The sequence below is a fragment of the Anser brachyrhynchus genome (assembly GCF_964034855.1).
Source record: "Anser brachyrhynchus genome assembly, chromosome: 1".
Taxonomy (NCBI): Eukaryota; Metazoa; Chordata; class Aves; order Anseriformes; family Anatidae; genus Anser; species Anser brachyrhynchus.
In genome coordinates, this window is record NC_137694.1 from 119841744 (window position 1) to 119853063 (window position 11320).

General features: G+C 45.7%; 1 protein-coding gene and 1 long non-coding RNA gene across 16 annotated transcripts in view; one reads left to right on the forward strand and one right to left on the reverse strand.

Moving 5' to 3' along the window:
- Positions 1–671, reverse strand: part of KDM6A (lysine demethylase 6A) — a 154810-nt gene extending 154139 nt beyond the window's left edge. For all 15 annotated transcript variants that reach the window (XM_080575065.1, XM_080575064.1, XM_080575060.1 and 12 more), the window contains exons 1-2: positions 363–671; positions 47–110 (exon numbers count right to left, since the gene is read on the reverse strand). In XM_080575065.1, coding sequence (XP_080431191.1) covers positions 47–110; positions 363–523 — 225 coding nt within the window. In that variant the 5' untranslated portion in view covers positions 524–671. The remainder of the gene's footprint in view (positions 1–46; positions 111–362) is intronic.
- A 539-nt stretch (positions 672–1210) lies between these two features.
- Positions 1211–4706, forward strand: LOC308186168. Its single transcript, XR_013943939.1, has 2 exons — positions 1211–1952; positions 2078–4706. It is a non-coding gene; the product is annotated as an uncharacterized lncRNA (long non-coding RNA).
- Positions 4707–11320: the final 6614 nt, after the last annotated feature.

Sequence of the window (11320 nt, forward strand, 5' to 3'; positions counted from 1 at the left end):
TCACCCCCCCCCCCAAGGCGGTCTCCACATCCATCCCCGCTCGTACCTTTAACAGCAAGGCCTTCGTTCTGGCGCCATCTTCATGAAGCCTCAGAAAGCCGAAGAGGCGGCTGCGGGAGGGGAGAGGAGAGGAGCGAGGCGTTAGCGACACACGGAGACACGGGCACCCCCCCGCCCCCCCCCCCCCCTCCCGCAGCCCAGCGCCGAGGCACGGCGCGGCCTCGGGGCCGGCCGCACACACGCACCGCCGAGCCGCGGGCACGGGACGGGCAGAGAGAGGAGAGGAGCGGGGGTGGGGGGGGGGGGGAGCGCGGGCCGAGCCGGGACGCGGAGGCGGCCGGGGCGGCGTGGGGAGCGGGTACCTGTCGAGGCCGGCGAGGGCTTCCCTCTCGTCGGCTGTCAAGCTGGCGAAGTCCTCCTCGCTCTGCCCGCTCGCTTTCCCCGCCGCCATTTTCTTTTCCTCATCACCGAAAGGAGCAGCAGAGGCGGCGGCGGCGGCGAGCGACACTCCGCACGATTTCATGGAAACGCAGCGTAATTAAAACCGCCGATCGCAGGCGCTTTCCCCCCCCCCCCCACCGCCACCCCTACCCCTCCTCCTCTTCCTCCTCCTCCTCTCTCGCGAGCCCCCCGACACCCCCCAGCGCCGGGCGGGGCGGGGTGCCCGACACACGCACACGCACCACAACTTTTATTACAACAACAACAGCCGGCAGGGAGGGGGAGGGAGGGAGGGAGGGAGGGGAGAGGGAGGGAGGCGGGGGGAAGCCCCGCTGCTCGGAGGAGGGAGGGAGGAGGGAGGGAGGAGGGGGAGGGAGCCCCAGCGCCGGAGGCCAGGAGGAGGCGGAGGCAGCGGACGAGCGGCCCAGCCGTGTTTACATCGCCGCCGCCCCGGCCTAGGCGGCGGGGAAAGGGAACGGGGCCGAACCGTGCCGCCCCCGGGCCGCCCCGGCGAAGTTGTGCGGCCGCGGCCCAAAGTTGCGCTAATTGTGGCACCGCGCCGCCACCGCCGGCACCTACATCCCCCCCCTCCCCGCCCCGCCCCGCCCCGGCCCACGCGGCCAATCGCCGCCTCCGCGGCGCTGCACGTGACCTTTGTTGACTTACGTCAGTCATAGCGCTCCGCCGCCGCCGCCGCGATACGGATCGGTGGCCGCTCGCCGCCAGCCCCCCTCGCCTCATTGGCTGGCGGCTGCGGGAGGGGGCGGGCCCGCGGGTATCTGCGGCTCGCGAGAGGGCGAGCGGGCTGTCAATCAGAGGAGTGCACCTTTAAAAGCGGAGGACGAGGAGGAGGGGGCTTTCGGGAGCGAGGCGGGAGGAGTTGCGTAACGGGGGCTCCGGGCTGGGGGCGCGCACGGCGCGGAGGGAGCGGCCGGAGCGGCCCTCGCTATCGCCCCGGGGCCCCGCTAACGCCTGAGGGGTGGGGGCCGCACCGTGCTGCGCTCTCGCTCTCGTTTGGCTCGGCGGCGGGGCGTGGCCGCCTTGGCACAGGCGGCCGATAATGGCTTCCCGGAGCGGGGAGCGGGCACGGCGCTGCCTCCGGGCGGCAGCGGGCAGAGGAAGGGCGCCTCAGCCCGGCCGCGGCCGCCCCCCGTGGCGCGGCGGGGCGGGGACTTCCCCTGCCGCCCCTTCCCGCCGGCTGGGGAGGGACAGAGGGGTGGCGGCCGTTGGTCGGCCGCCGCCCCGCCAACGGACGAGCGCGTGGCGAGGCGTGCAGCGCGCGCGGACGGCGGGGGGCGGGGCCTGGGGGGGGCGGTGGCTCTGCTTCGCGCCGCCCCTCCGCGGGCCTCCGTGACAGGTGGAGCGAGCGGCGCCCGCCGGCCGTCACGTGACGGGGGGGGGGTGCGCCGCCCGTTGGGCTTCCTCCCCTCAGAGGAGGGCCTGCCCGTTTAACGGCTGCCCGCCGTGCTTCGGCACGGCTATCAGCTGCCCTCCGGAACTGGGTCAATAAGGTCTAAGGCCGAGCTACGCAGAGGATATTCAGTCACAGCGCTGCTGCTTCTATCCCTTCGTTTTTAATTTCTACCGTGGAATCACGTACTTATGAGACTGACCCGTGTTTTTTTTCCTTTCACAGGTGTACCAGGTGAAGTTCACATCAGTAATGTTTTCGAAGTGGCTCCTCAGATGTTTTCTGATATCATGGAGCAAAGACACTTGAAGAAGTGTGTCGAGTCTTGCATGACTTCCCAGCATGCTGACTGAAGATCTGGTCAAGACAAGGCCTTGAATAGCATAAAAGCCTCCAATGAATGTGTCTGTGCTCACTCTAAAAGCAAAATCATGTATGCTATTCTTTCTGATGCAAATGCAGGTAGAACAAAAAGCGACCTGAGTTTAGAACGGTTCCGTATCTTCATAAAATAGCCAGTTGGTTAGAGTATCAATGCAAGAGGCGAGGGATTGTGTTTAAAGCACTCTTACTTGAGGTTGGACTCCAGATAAAGAATGAGTTACTCTTGTTTCTGGGAATGGGCCCTATCCTGGTAATAGTGAAAATATTAATAAAGTTATGATCAAACATCTATCTCCAGTGTTTTACACAGCTTCTCTGTCACATATTTTCTCAGCAGAGTCCTGTATCTATTAAATATTAGTTAATTTGTTAGGTTTTTAGTGTTGTTTGAATTCCAACATCATCTGTGAGTCTTCAGAACCACTTTGCTGCCTTCAGTGTGGGAGTTGTGGACGGATAAAGCTCTGGGACTGAGCAGTGCTCTTTGGGTCCCACTTCCTTGTGCATCCTCGCCCCCCCCCCCTTACACTTCCACGCAATTTCTTTGTGTGTTGCTATTTGCTGTGTCCAGTGTTGCTTTGTCATGCTCAAGGCTTGTCCAATCTGTTCAGCTGCAGACCAGTTTGCCAAAGAGCTCTGTGTTCCAAGTTGGCATTTGGCAGCCTCGTTGTTCTCTGCAGCTGGAAATTGAGATGCAGGCTTGATGCTCGTTGATACTGCTTGCAAAGTAATGTTAGGTACAGCAAGTGTGAATTCTAGAACTCTCTGTAAAACCAAACACCCATTGCTGGATGTCCTGCTGAGCTGAAAGGCGACTCTTAAAATCGCTGCGCAGAGGTTGATAGGGAAGAAGGATTTAGCATCGACGCTGGGATTTGAGCTGCCATCTCACTTGATGTCAAGGGTAGTTGTGCTGTCTCAGACATCCAGGTTCATTGGTAAATAGGACAAGCACGCAGGTAGGAACTCAATGTCAGGCAAATAACTTCGTGCAGCACAGAAAAGGGGAAGGGCGACCTCCCCCCGATCTACTTTTTCTAATCATTACTGTTCATTACCATCAACTCCAGCAGTCAAGTGCTTACCTTGTCGTAGCCAACTAAAGGAGGAGCTGTTCAGAGATGGCGCTGATCCTACCAGGATTTTTTCATAAGCAAGAGTCCGGTAGTCTGACAAATGTTCGCCACAAAAATTAATTGTAATTCCTGATAGAAACTCCTGACCAGGGGCTTGTTTGCTACCATAAATGCTGTCCAGCGTCAGGATTGCTCCTTCCGGCAATGCACAAAGCTCCCTGCTGCAAGTCATGAGGCCTGATCTCTTTTTGTCCTGTGTCAAGGACATCTGGGACAAGACGAAGCGTCAGTTCTGACTGATGGAGAATGGAGGAACTGCTCTCCCTGTTTTCTTTTGACATGGTCTTGAGGTTCTTCCTGGACAAAGCAGCCATCACTGACTCACTTTCTCAAAACCACATTCTTTGCTGGATAAATCTGGTTTCATTTTCTGTGTCCATAGAGCTCTTGCTCTCCAGAAGGGCAGGGGTTCTCTGCAATACTTCAGTGGTTTTACAAAGTGTATTAAAAAGACACATTTGCTCCATGTAGACCATCTGGATCACAGTGTTTGTCCATGGGTGTCTCCCTTCCTCTGAGTATCTGACCCCATCTCAGATACATTCTCTGGCAACTTCAGATACATGCTTATTTCTAAGAAAACCACTTAACAGAACATACTGATTGTTACTCACACACTTAGTATGACTTCCAAGTCAGGTAACAAATTGGAACAAAATTTCAAGCTCTATTAGATACAGCTGAAATGTCACATTCTCCCATAGCCCGAGACATGGCTGCCGCTCACCTACAGCAAGACACATGATTTCAGCCCCTGGAAATACTATGGTGCTTAGAGTTATTATATAGGTTCAAGTTGACCTTTCTTCCCTGCTTTTCGCAGTTCTTTGCAGCTCCTAGGATAGTGAGGGTAACAGCTACCTCGTTGTAATATTGTGTGGGAATATGAAGAAGCACAGGATGCGTGTGTGACCTCTACTGACATTGCTTTCAAAGAAAAAAAAAAAAAAAGGTCATTCAGGTGTGGAGTCAACATTATGCTTGTAAGAGCCCAGAGGACCTCTAGCTCTAAGGCAACTCCTTTTTTCCTTTTTGCAGTTCCCTGGGAGGACGGTGACAAGACAGCAGCAATCTCAGATGTGTGTGGCAGGGTATGCATGGTGAAAAACAGCGAGGAGAGAAAGAAAGCTAACCAGAAGAAGCCTCAAGATGCCATTTTGTGTCTTATAAAATATAAATCCAACACTCGTGTTATTGCTACCTTGCCAGATTTTAGTCGAGCTGCCTGAAATATGTGACTACTGGGCATATGAGGGAAAGCAGCATAAACTGATATGACCTGACAATAGGTTAGTCAGGGGAGAAGACAGTCTCTTTTATTTACCCTTCCATATTCATTAGTAGGTTTTTTTGGTATCTTTTTTCTTAGCTGCTTTTTACTTCACTCACCCCAGTGTAAAGTCAGGCCAAGCTGTTAGACTCAAGTTACTAAATTACATTCTTGAAATCAGGAATATAAAATAAAATAAAATAAAAATAAAATTAAAAAAAAAAAAGCCATACTTCATGTTTGTGTTTTAGCAGGAGTTCCCTCATTGTCTACACGTTCGCAATAAAATGATCAATTTGCATGTTCCCTGTACTACCTTCCTTCAAGCTCTGATGAGAGTGGTGCGTGATTATCCATGTTACATTTCGATGGTAGATGGTGGTTAAGAAAGCAGGGGAAATGGATATAAAACACTTTTTTTTCCCTCCAAAATGCACACCAAAAGAATTTTCACTGTCTGTAAGAAATATATATATATATGTGCAGAAATAATTACTGAAACTAGAAAATGTTTAAGAGCAATTTCTTCATCAACATAGTGGTAAAGAATATCTGAAATAGCAGAAATACCTTACTTGGTCTTTAATAGGTTCCCAGTAACCGCTGTATGGGAGTAAAAGTTTCCTAATCTAGGAAGTGCATCATTATCACAAGGTATTGCTTCTTTACAAAAGTGTTTAAAGACTAGTAATTACAAAATGCTTTGGTTATAGAGCTTAGTCTTGTTCTATGTCACTGCTTGAGTCACACAATCACTTTTGTCTCTTGCCCTCTCATCCCCTTGGTCTGCTGGATTTTAAAAATCTGCGCTGCATCTGAAAGGCATAATGCTTGAATTCATCTAGCGCTCAAGTGGTAATTCACAGTCCCAAGGAACGTGTAGTTTTCAGGTACGTGGTGATTTCCATCACCGTACAGTATGTCAGCAGAAATCATAAATTTTCTCTGGAGCAGTAGAAATTGTTCCACATTTTAAAAGAATAAACAACATGCCAACAATTCCATCTAAACACAGAAAAGCATGAATTTGTATACATAACTGTAACTGTATCTTGAGCTGTTTCGTAAAATTCAGAGATCAGTTTTGCTGGGTGGATCCATAGCTTCTCCGTGGAAGGGCTGATGCTCTGCACCCCAGCTGGAAGAGATTTAGGTCTCTCTTACACTTGCTCAAGTCCTACCTGCGGAAGCAGCAACTTTTAGAACAGCTACCACTACCACTGTACCAGGTTTTTCATGCTCCGTAGCTCTCTGCTGTTATAATAACTGGCAATTTCTGCAAATAGTTGGAGAAATAAATAGTATTGAAAAACTAAACTCGTCTGGGAAGTGCTTCCTTTACTGTGCTTCTGCTAGTTGGCTCCCCCACCCCACCCTAGGAAATGTTGGCCATGTGTGTTGGCGTGTATTCCAGGCATGGGCTCGCTTTCATTTACGCCAGCAAATGTTTCAGAGGGCACATAGGTCGCTGTCAGAGCCCGCTCCCCCACCAAGAACTGGATTTGGCTGCCTGTGATGTTCCGCCTCCCCAAAAGTCACCTGTTTGACAGAAGATGATCACGGGGAAGTATCTCTGCTCTTCAGGAACAGTGTGAAGGAAGTGGGATCTTCTTGCGTCCATAACTATGCAGGAATTTAATGCAGTTTTCAAGAAGTTAATAATAAATATTGTGTTTATGTTGTCTTGTCTTCATTTTCAGATTCCCAGTTGTAGCTCCCCTGTAACTTTATATAGCTTGGTAAATGCTGTGAAGGAGGAAAAGAAGAAAAAAGCTTTGCTTTTCAATTGCTAGGTATTTAAATATATGTTGACTTAATATAAGATGCTAGGCTAATGTAGCCTGCTGGTTTTCTAGCGTGTAAGTAAAAAAATAAATAAATTAAGTAGCGCTTTTGAACAGCTCTGGAGTAAAGTTAATTTTGTGTGTGTGTAAATATTTGAAAGGAGCTGTTCATGTACCAGGCAAATGATGAATGGGTATCTTGTTTACTTTTGTAGATCCTGGAACAGAAAGCAATATTAGCCAAGATACGTTATTACCTGATACTTTTGTTTTTCTTCTAAAGCAGAGGATGTTACATGCTTTTACTGGATTTCATTTAGTGCTTTATTGACATTTTTTTTCCAGAAAGTATCTGAGAAATACTCACTTAAAAAGCCTCAACTGCTGTGTGTGTTGTTTTTTGCTAACATTCTCATGGATGTCTAAACAATAAAATCTCCAGGAACCAATCTCAAAAGCTATTTGATTGGCTGTGCTATCTGAGTCTTTGCTTTTTTACTACACCTGCTTGAGCAACTACTTTTAAAACCTGCTAATTTCCACAATTGATAGCAGATATTAAATCTTGCAGTCATGTACAGACAAACCTTCTGAAGGTGTAAATAGCAGAAAGCGCTTTGTGACATGATGTGTGTCTTGTTGGGAGTTACGGTGGTGGCTCAGAAGCTTCACCTTACACCTGTTAGACACAGACGGTGGCTGTTTTCCATCCTTGTTTTAGCACACATCAGGACTCCCTTAGAGCAACTCAGGCCTCAACAGAACTGAGAGCATCAGGAGAGCATGAGAAAGACAAATTGTTTCAGCTCTGAGCTCGAGGCTCACAAAACCGAAGGGTAACCCTGCCTTTGTGTATACATTTTCCCTTGCTTTCCCCACCTGCCACCTGCATTTCACTTGAGAACCTGTGAAACAGGAAATTGTTAGTTTAGGAACAGTTCAGAGAATTTCCCATCTTAAATTTTCTCAAGGTATGAGTTGGTTTCTGTTTGAATGTTTGCAGTCACGTGTATGTATAAATATACTCAGTACTGCTAAAGTCGGATTGTGAGCAGTTCTCTAGTCATTTCTTTTTCTTTGTCTGTAAATGAGCCCTGTGGTTGTTTGTTCTGGTGAAGAAGGTGTTTCTTTCCATGGGTATAAATTCCAGAAGGGAAAGCCAAGTGATCAGAAGGAAATTGCCATCGGTCTCAATGGGAGAGTAGACTCTGGGGAAAGAGGTAACAAAGGGCTGCTTCGCTAAGAAGGGACAATATTTTCAAAAACCTTCTTATGTTTAATTCAGTATTTTTTCTACACTTCATACAGGGCCATCAACATTTAGCGAGTAGCTTCCTAGTGTCAGTGAGAAGAAAGTCTTTCTTTAGTATTCTTCCCACAATTAAAAAAAATAAAATAAAATCACAGCTCTTATGCTCTTATGCTCTTATGGCATTCTTATGCTTATGTGTAAGCATCGCTTTACCACTTTACTACACCAGAGTCTCAACAGCTGCCTATATACCACAAAATACCGGTGCCATCAGCACTGTTTTAAAGACATCAAAGTTTTGAAAGTACATGGATATATTTCTTCTTTTCTTCTCATGGGTAGCCTATGTAAAAGTGGCAGGGGCATAATCCGAAGAAATTTGCATTATTCCTGCTTGTGTTGCATGTGTTCTCTGAACAAAAATGAGAATAAATATTTTATTACAAGATTCAAATATGGTTGTTGCCAATAATGTCATTGATTCCTTTTTTTAATAAGTGGTTGTGTTTGCTTTTATTACATACCCCTTTGATGCAGGCACAGCCGTCAGTGAATAATCCAATTGTAAAAACTAATGAAGAGTAATTTATTGGATTATTTCTAATGAATAATCCCACCTTGCGAAGGACCTGAAACTGCAAGTCAGAGAATACCAGCTAAAGAGACCTTCTGCTCAGCGCTTGGCAGGAGACGTTTTTAATGGAACGGCTCAGATAACCTTGTGAAGTTTGAAAGTTTATCAGAGCTCCTTTATCAGGAAATTGGGCCAGAAACTGTTTTCCTTGCAGATTCACTGTTACTCCTGGTTTCTGTCACCTCAGCCCATAATAAGGGAGATATCCTGCACTTTATTTGCTGTCTGTTTATAAAACCATGTTGGAAAGTGAGGCAATGTCATTGAAGTAACCTCAGTGCCAAAAAAAAAAAAAAAAAAAAAGCGATCAAAACTTCCAGAGGCGGGTGAAAGCCACTTTCAGACAACTTTTGTGATAATTATTCACATACAATGTTGCATAGCACGCTGAAAAATATTTAGGACTACCATTTTAATACAAAATCAAATGCCGTGGCAGACGGTACAGCAATTGTATTATTGTGTAGTATATCAAATTCAATTAAAACTTCTCTGGTTAATAAATCCTGCATTGTTGCTGGCTGCCACTGCTGTAAAGAATTCTGACATGCTTTTGTAAGGAGGTCCAGCCTCTTCATAGCACTGCCTCAGGAGCTGCTTGACTGATGCACAAAACAGTCAGGTGATTGCATCTTATCAGGCTGACTGGAGATCGCTATCAGAAGAGTAAAACACAAGTTAAAAATTACCAAAAAATAAAATAAAATAGAATCTCTAAAAGCTTATGAGCCATAAAAATGACCTACTACCAACTCCTTACTACCTCTAAACAATTGTTAATTTGGTTGCCAGTTTGTCAGATTGCTTGTTTAAGCCAGGAGAGTTGGACAAATTTCTATTGCTCTTTATCACGAGCTGTCTTTTGGTACTGTTCCTGCACTGATGTAGCAGCTGTTGCTGTGAATCAAAACCCACACACAAGCAGGAGTGGCTCTTTTTTCAAGATAACACTTTTGAGTGCTGTTACCTGCGCACACATCTCTTTCCTAATGAGGGATGGTCAAAAACGAGCACAATTCTGCACCGCTGGCAAGGCTGAAAAGGAAACAGCATCTACCAAATGATGCCGTTGGCAGATTATATAGGAAAATAAACCACACTGTTTTCAATTCTAAAGAAAACTCTTGCCTTTTTTTTTTCTTAAATTATTACATATTGTTTATATACTTTCCCAGTGTTGTGTTTTACAAATCATGTCATTATTTACAGAAAGTTTTAGGAAAGAACTTGTGTCTCCTAACATACATTAATTCTTAAATTCAGAACTGTTGAGATTATCTTATTGCACTAATCCCTTTTAAGACCAGCTTCGAAATGTTTCTATTATGCCTGTTCAAAAGCATAGGAGTCATAGCTAAGGTGTCAATTCTGCAAAGTGTTTAAATTAATGTTAAATATACAATAAGTACCATGAGGGCTAAAGGTTAAAAATTAAACTCTTAACTACTGTCTACTTCCTTTGAAGCCTTAATAAATGGGCTATGATTTCTGCTGTACATTAACATTCGGAAAGTTTTTCGCCATGAACATGTAATTGTTTGTATTAGAAGCTTAACTGTCGTATGTGAAATTAGAATCATGCCTATGGGTATTTCAAATGGAAGAATAATGCCAGCTAATGACTTCAGTGTAACTAGTAAAATTACATCAGGGAGAGTATTTCAGACTTCGCAGATTGGCCAAATTTATATTGATGAGAAATATATATGATTTGGCTCAGTGAAATTTAATGAAACCAAGCATATATTGAGGAAATAAAAGTGTACAGGCATATTTGTTGCAATGTGTGGAAATTGGTTAACTTCTCATATGAGAGAAAAACTAAGTTCTGCTTTATGGAAATTTCTGATTATTTTTCCAAAACATTGTTACTTCTTTTGATATAAACAGTTTTTTGCTCTTGCAGATAGGTTCCTTTAGTAAATTAAATTTATCAAACTTGCCGTTTCTTCACAAACAAACATATTTCTTTTCCAGGAGTGCACAGAGGCATATTTCTTTGCAGAAAGAACTGAATAACTTTGGAAAAATAGAAGGAAAGTGGAGTAGTTTCTCTTCAAAGTTTCCCAGTTATTTTCTAGAAAGAAATCCCTATTGCTTTTATGGCTGTCGTCAACTTTGTAACATCATCTCCAGCTCAAAGATAGAAACGCTTAGAGTAAAGAATAACCAACTCCTTATGTCGGGTAATATCATAAGGCTCTAGGCCCTGGCAAAATTCCTCTGCAGTCATCATCTGGTTTGCCATGTGAGCTACGATTTGTATCATAGATCACAGAATCACAGAATGGTTTGGGTTGGAAGGGACCTTCAAGATCATCTAATCTCAACCCCCCGCCATGGGCAGGGACACCTCCCACCAGACCAGGTTGCCCAAAGCCCCATCCAGCCTGGCCTTGAGCACCTCCAGGGATGGGGCACCCACAGCTTCTCTGGGCAGCCTGTGCCAGGGCCTCACCACCCTCTGAGTGAAGAATTTCCTCCTCGTATATACTCTAAACCTACCCTCGTTTAGTTTAAAACCATTCCTCCTTGTCCTGTCATAATCTGCGTGAGCAAAAAGATGCTCTCCATCTTTTTTAAAGCCCACTGTAAGTACTGAAAACTTGCAATGAGGTCACCCTGGAGCCTTCTCTTCTACAGGCTGAATAACCCCAGCTCTCCCAGCCTTTCTTGATAGGAGAGGTGTCATAGGTTCTGTATCAGTTACTCCAAAAAGTAAAACTGCTTTTCACCTTTATCCTCAATGTGTGGCATAACTGTATCCTTCAATTTCAGCAAAGTTTTGCTTAATCTAGATGGTAGGATGCTACAAAGAACTTTTGAGTGGTATGAGATTTAGCATTTTGGATCTTGATATTGATCACAGAAAACCAAGACATTCAAGGTGAAAATAAGATCAGTATTTTGGACTTTAACGTTAGAGAAGGCATGGAATTTGGAAAGATTAGAATATATTCATAGTTAGGGAATTTACAGAAAATTCTTGAGATTTGGAAAGTGTTAAT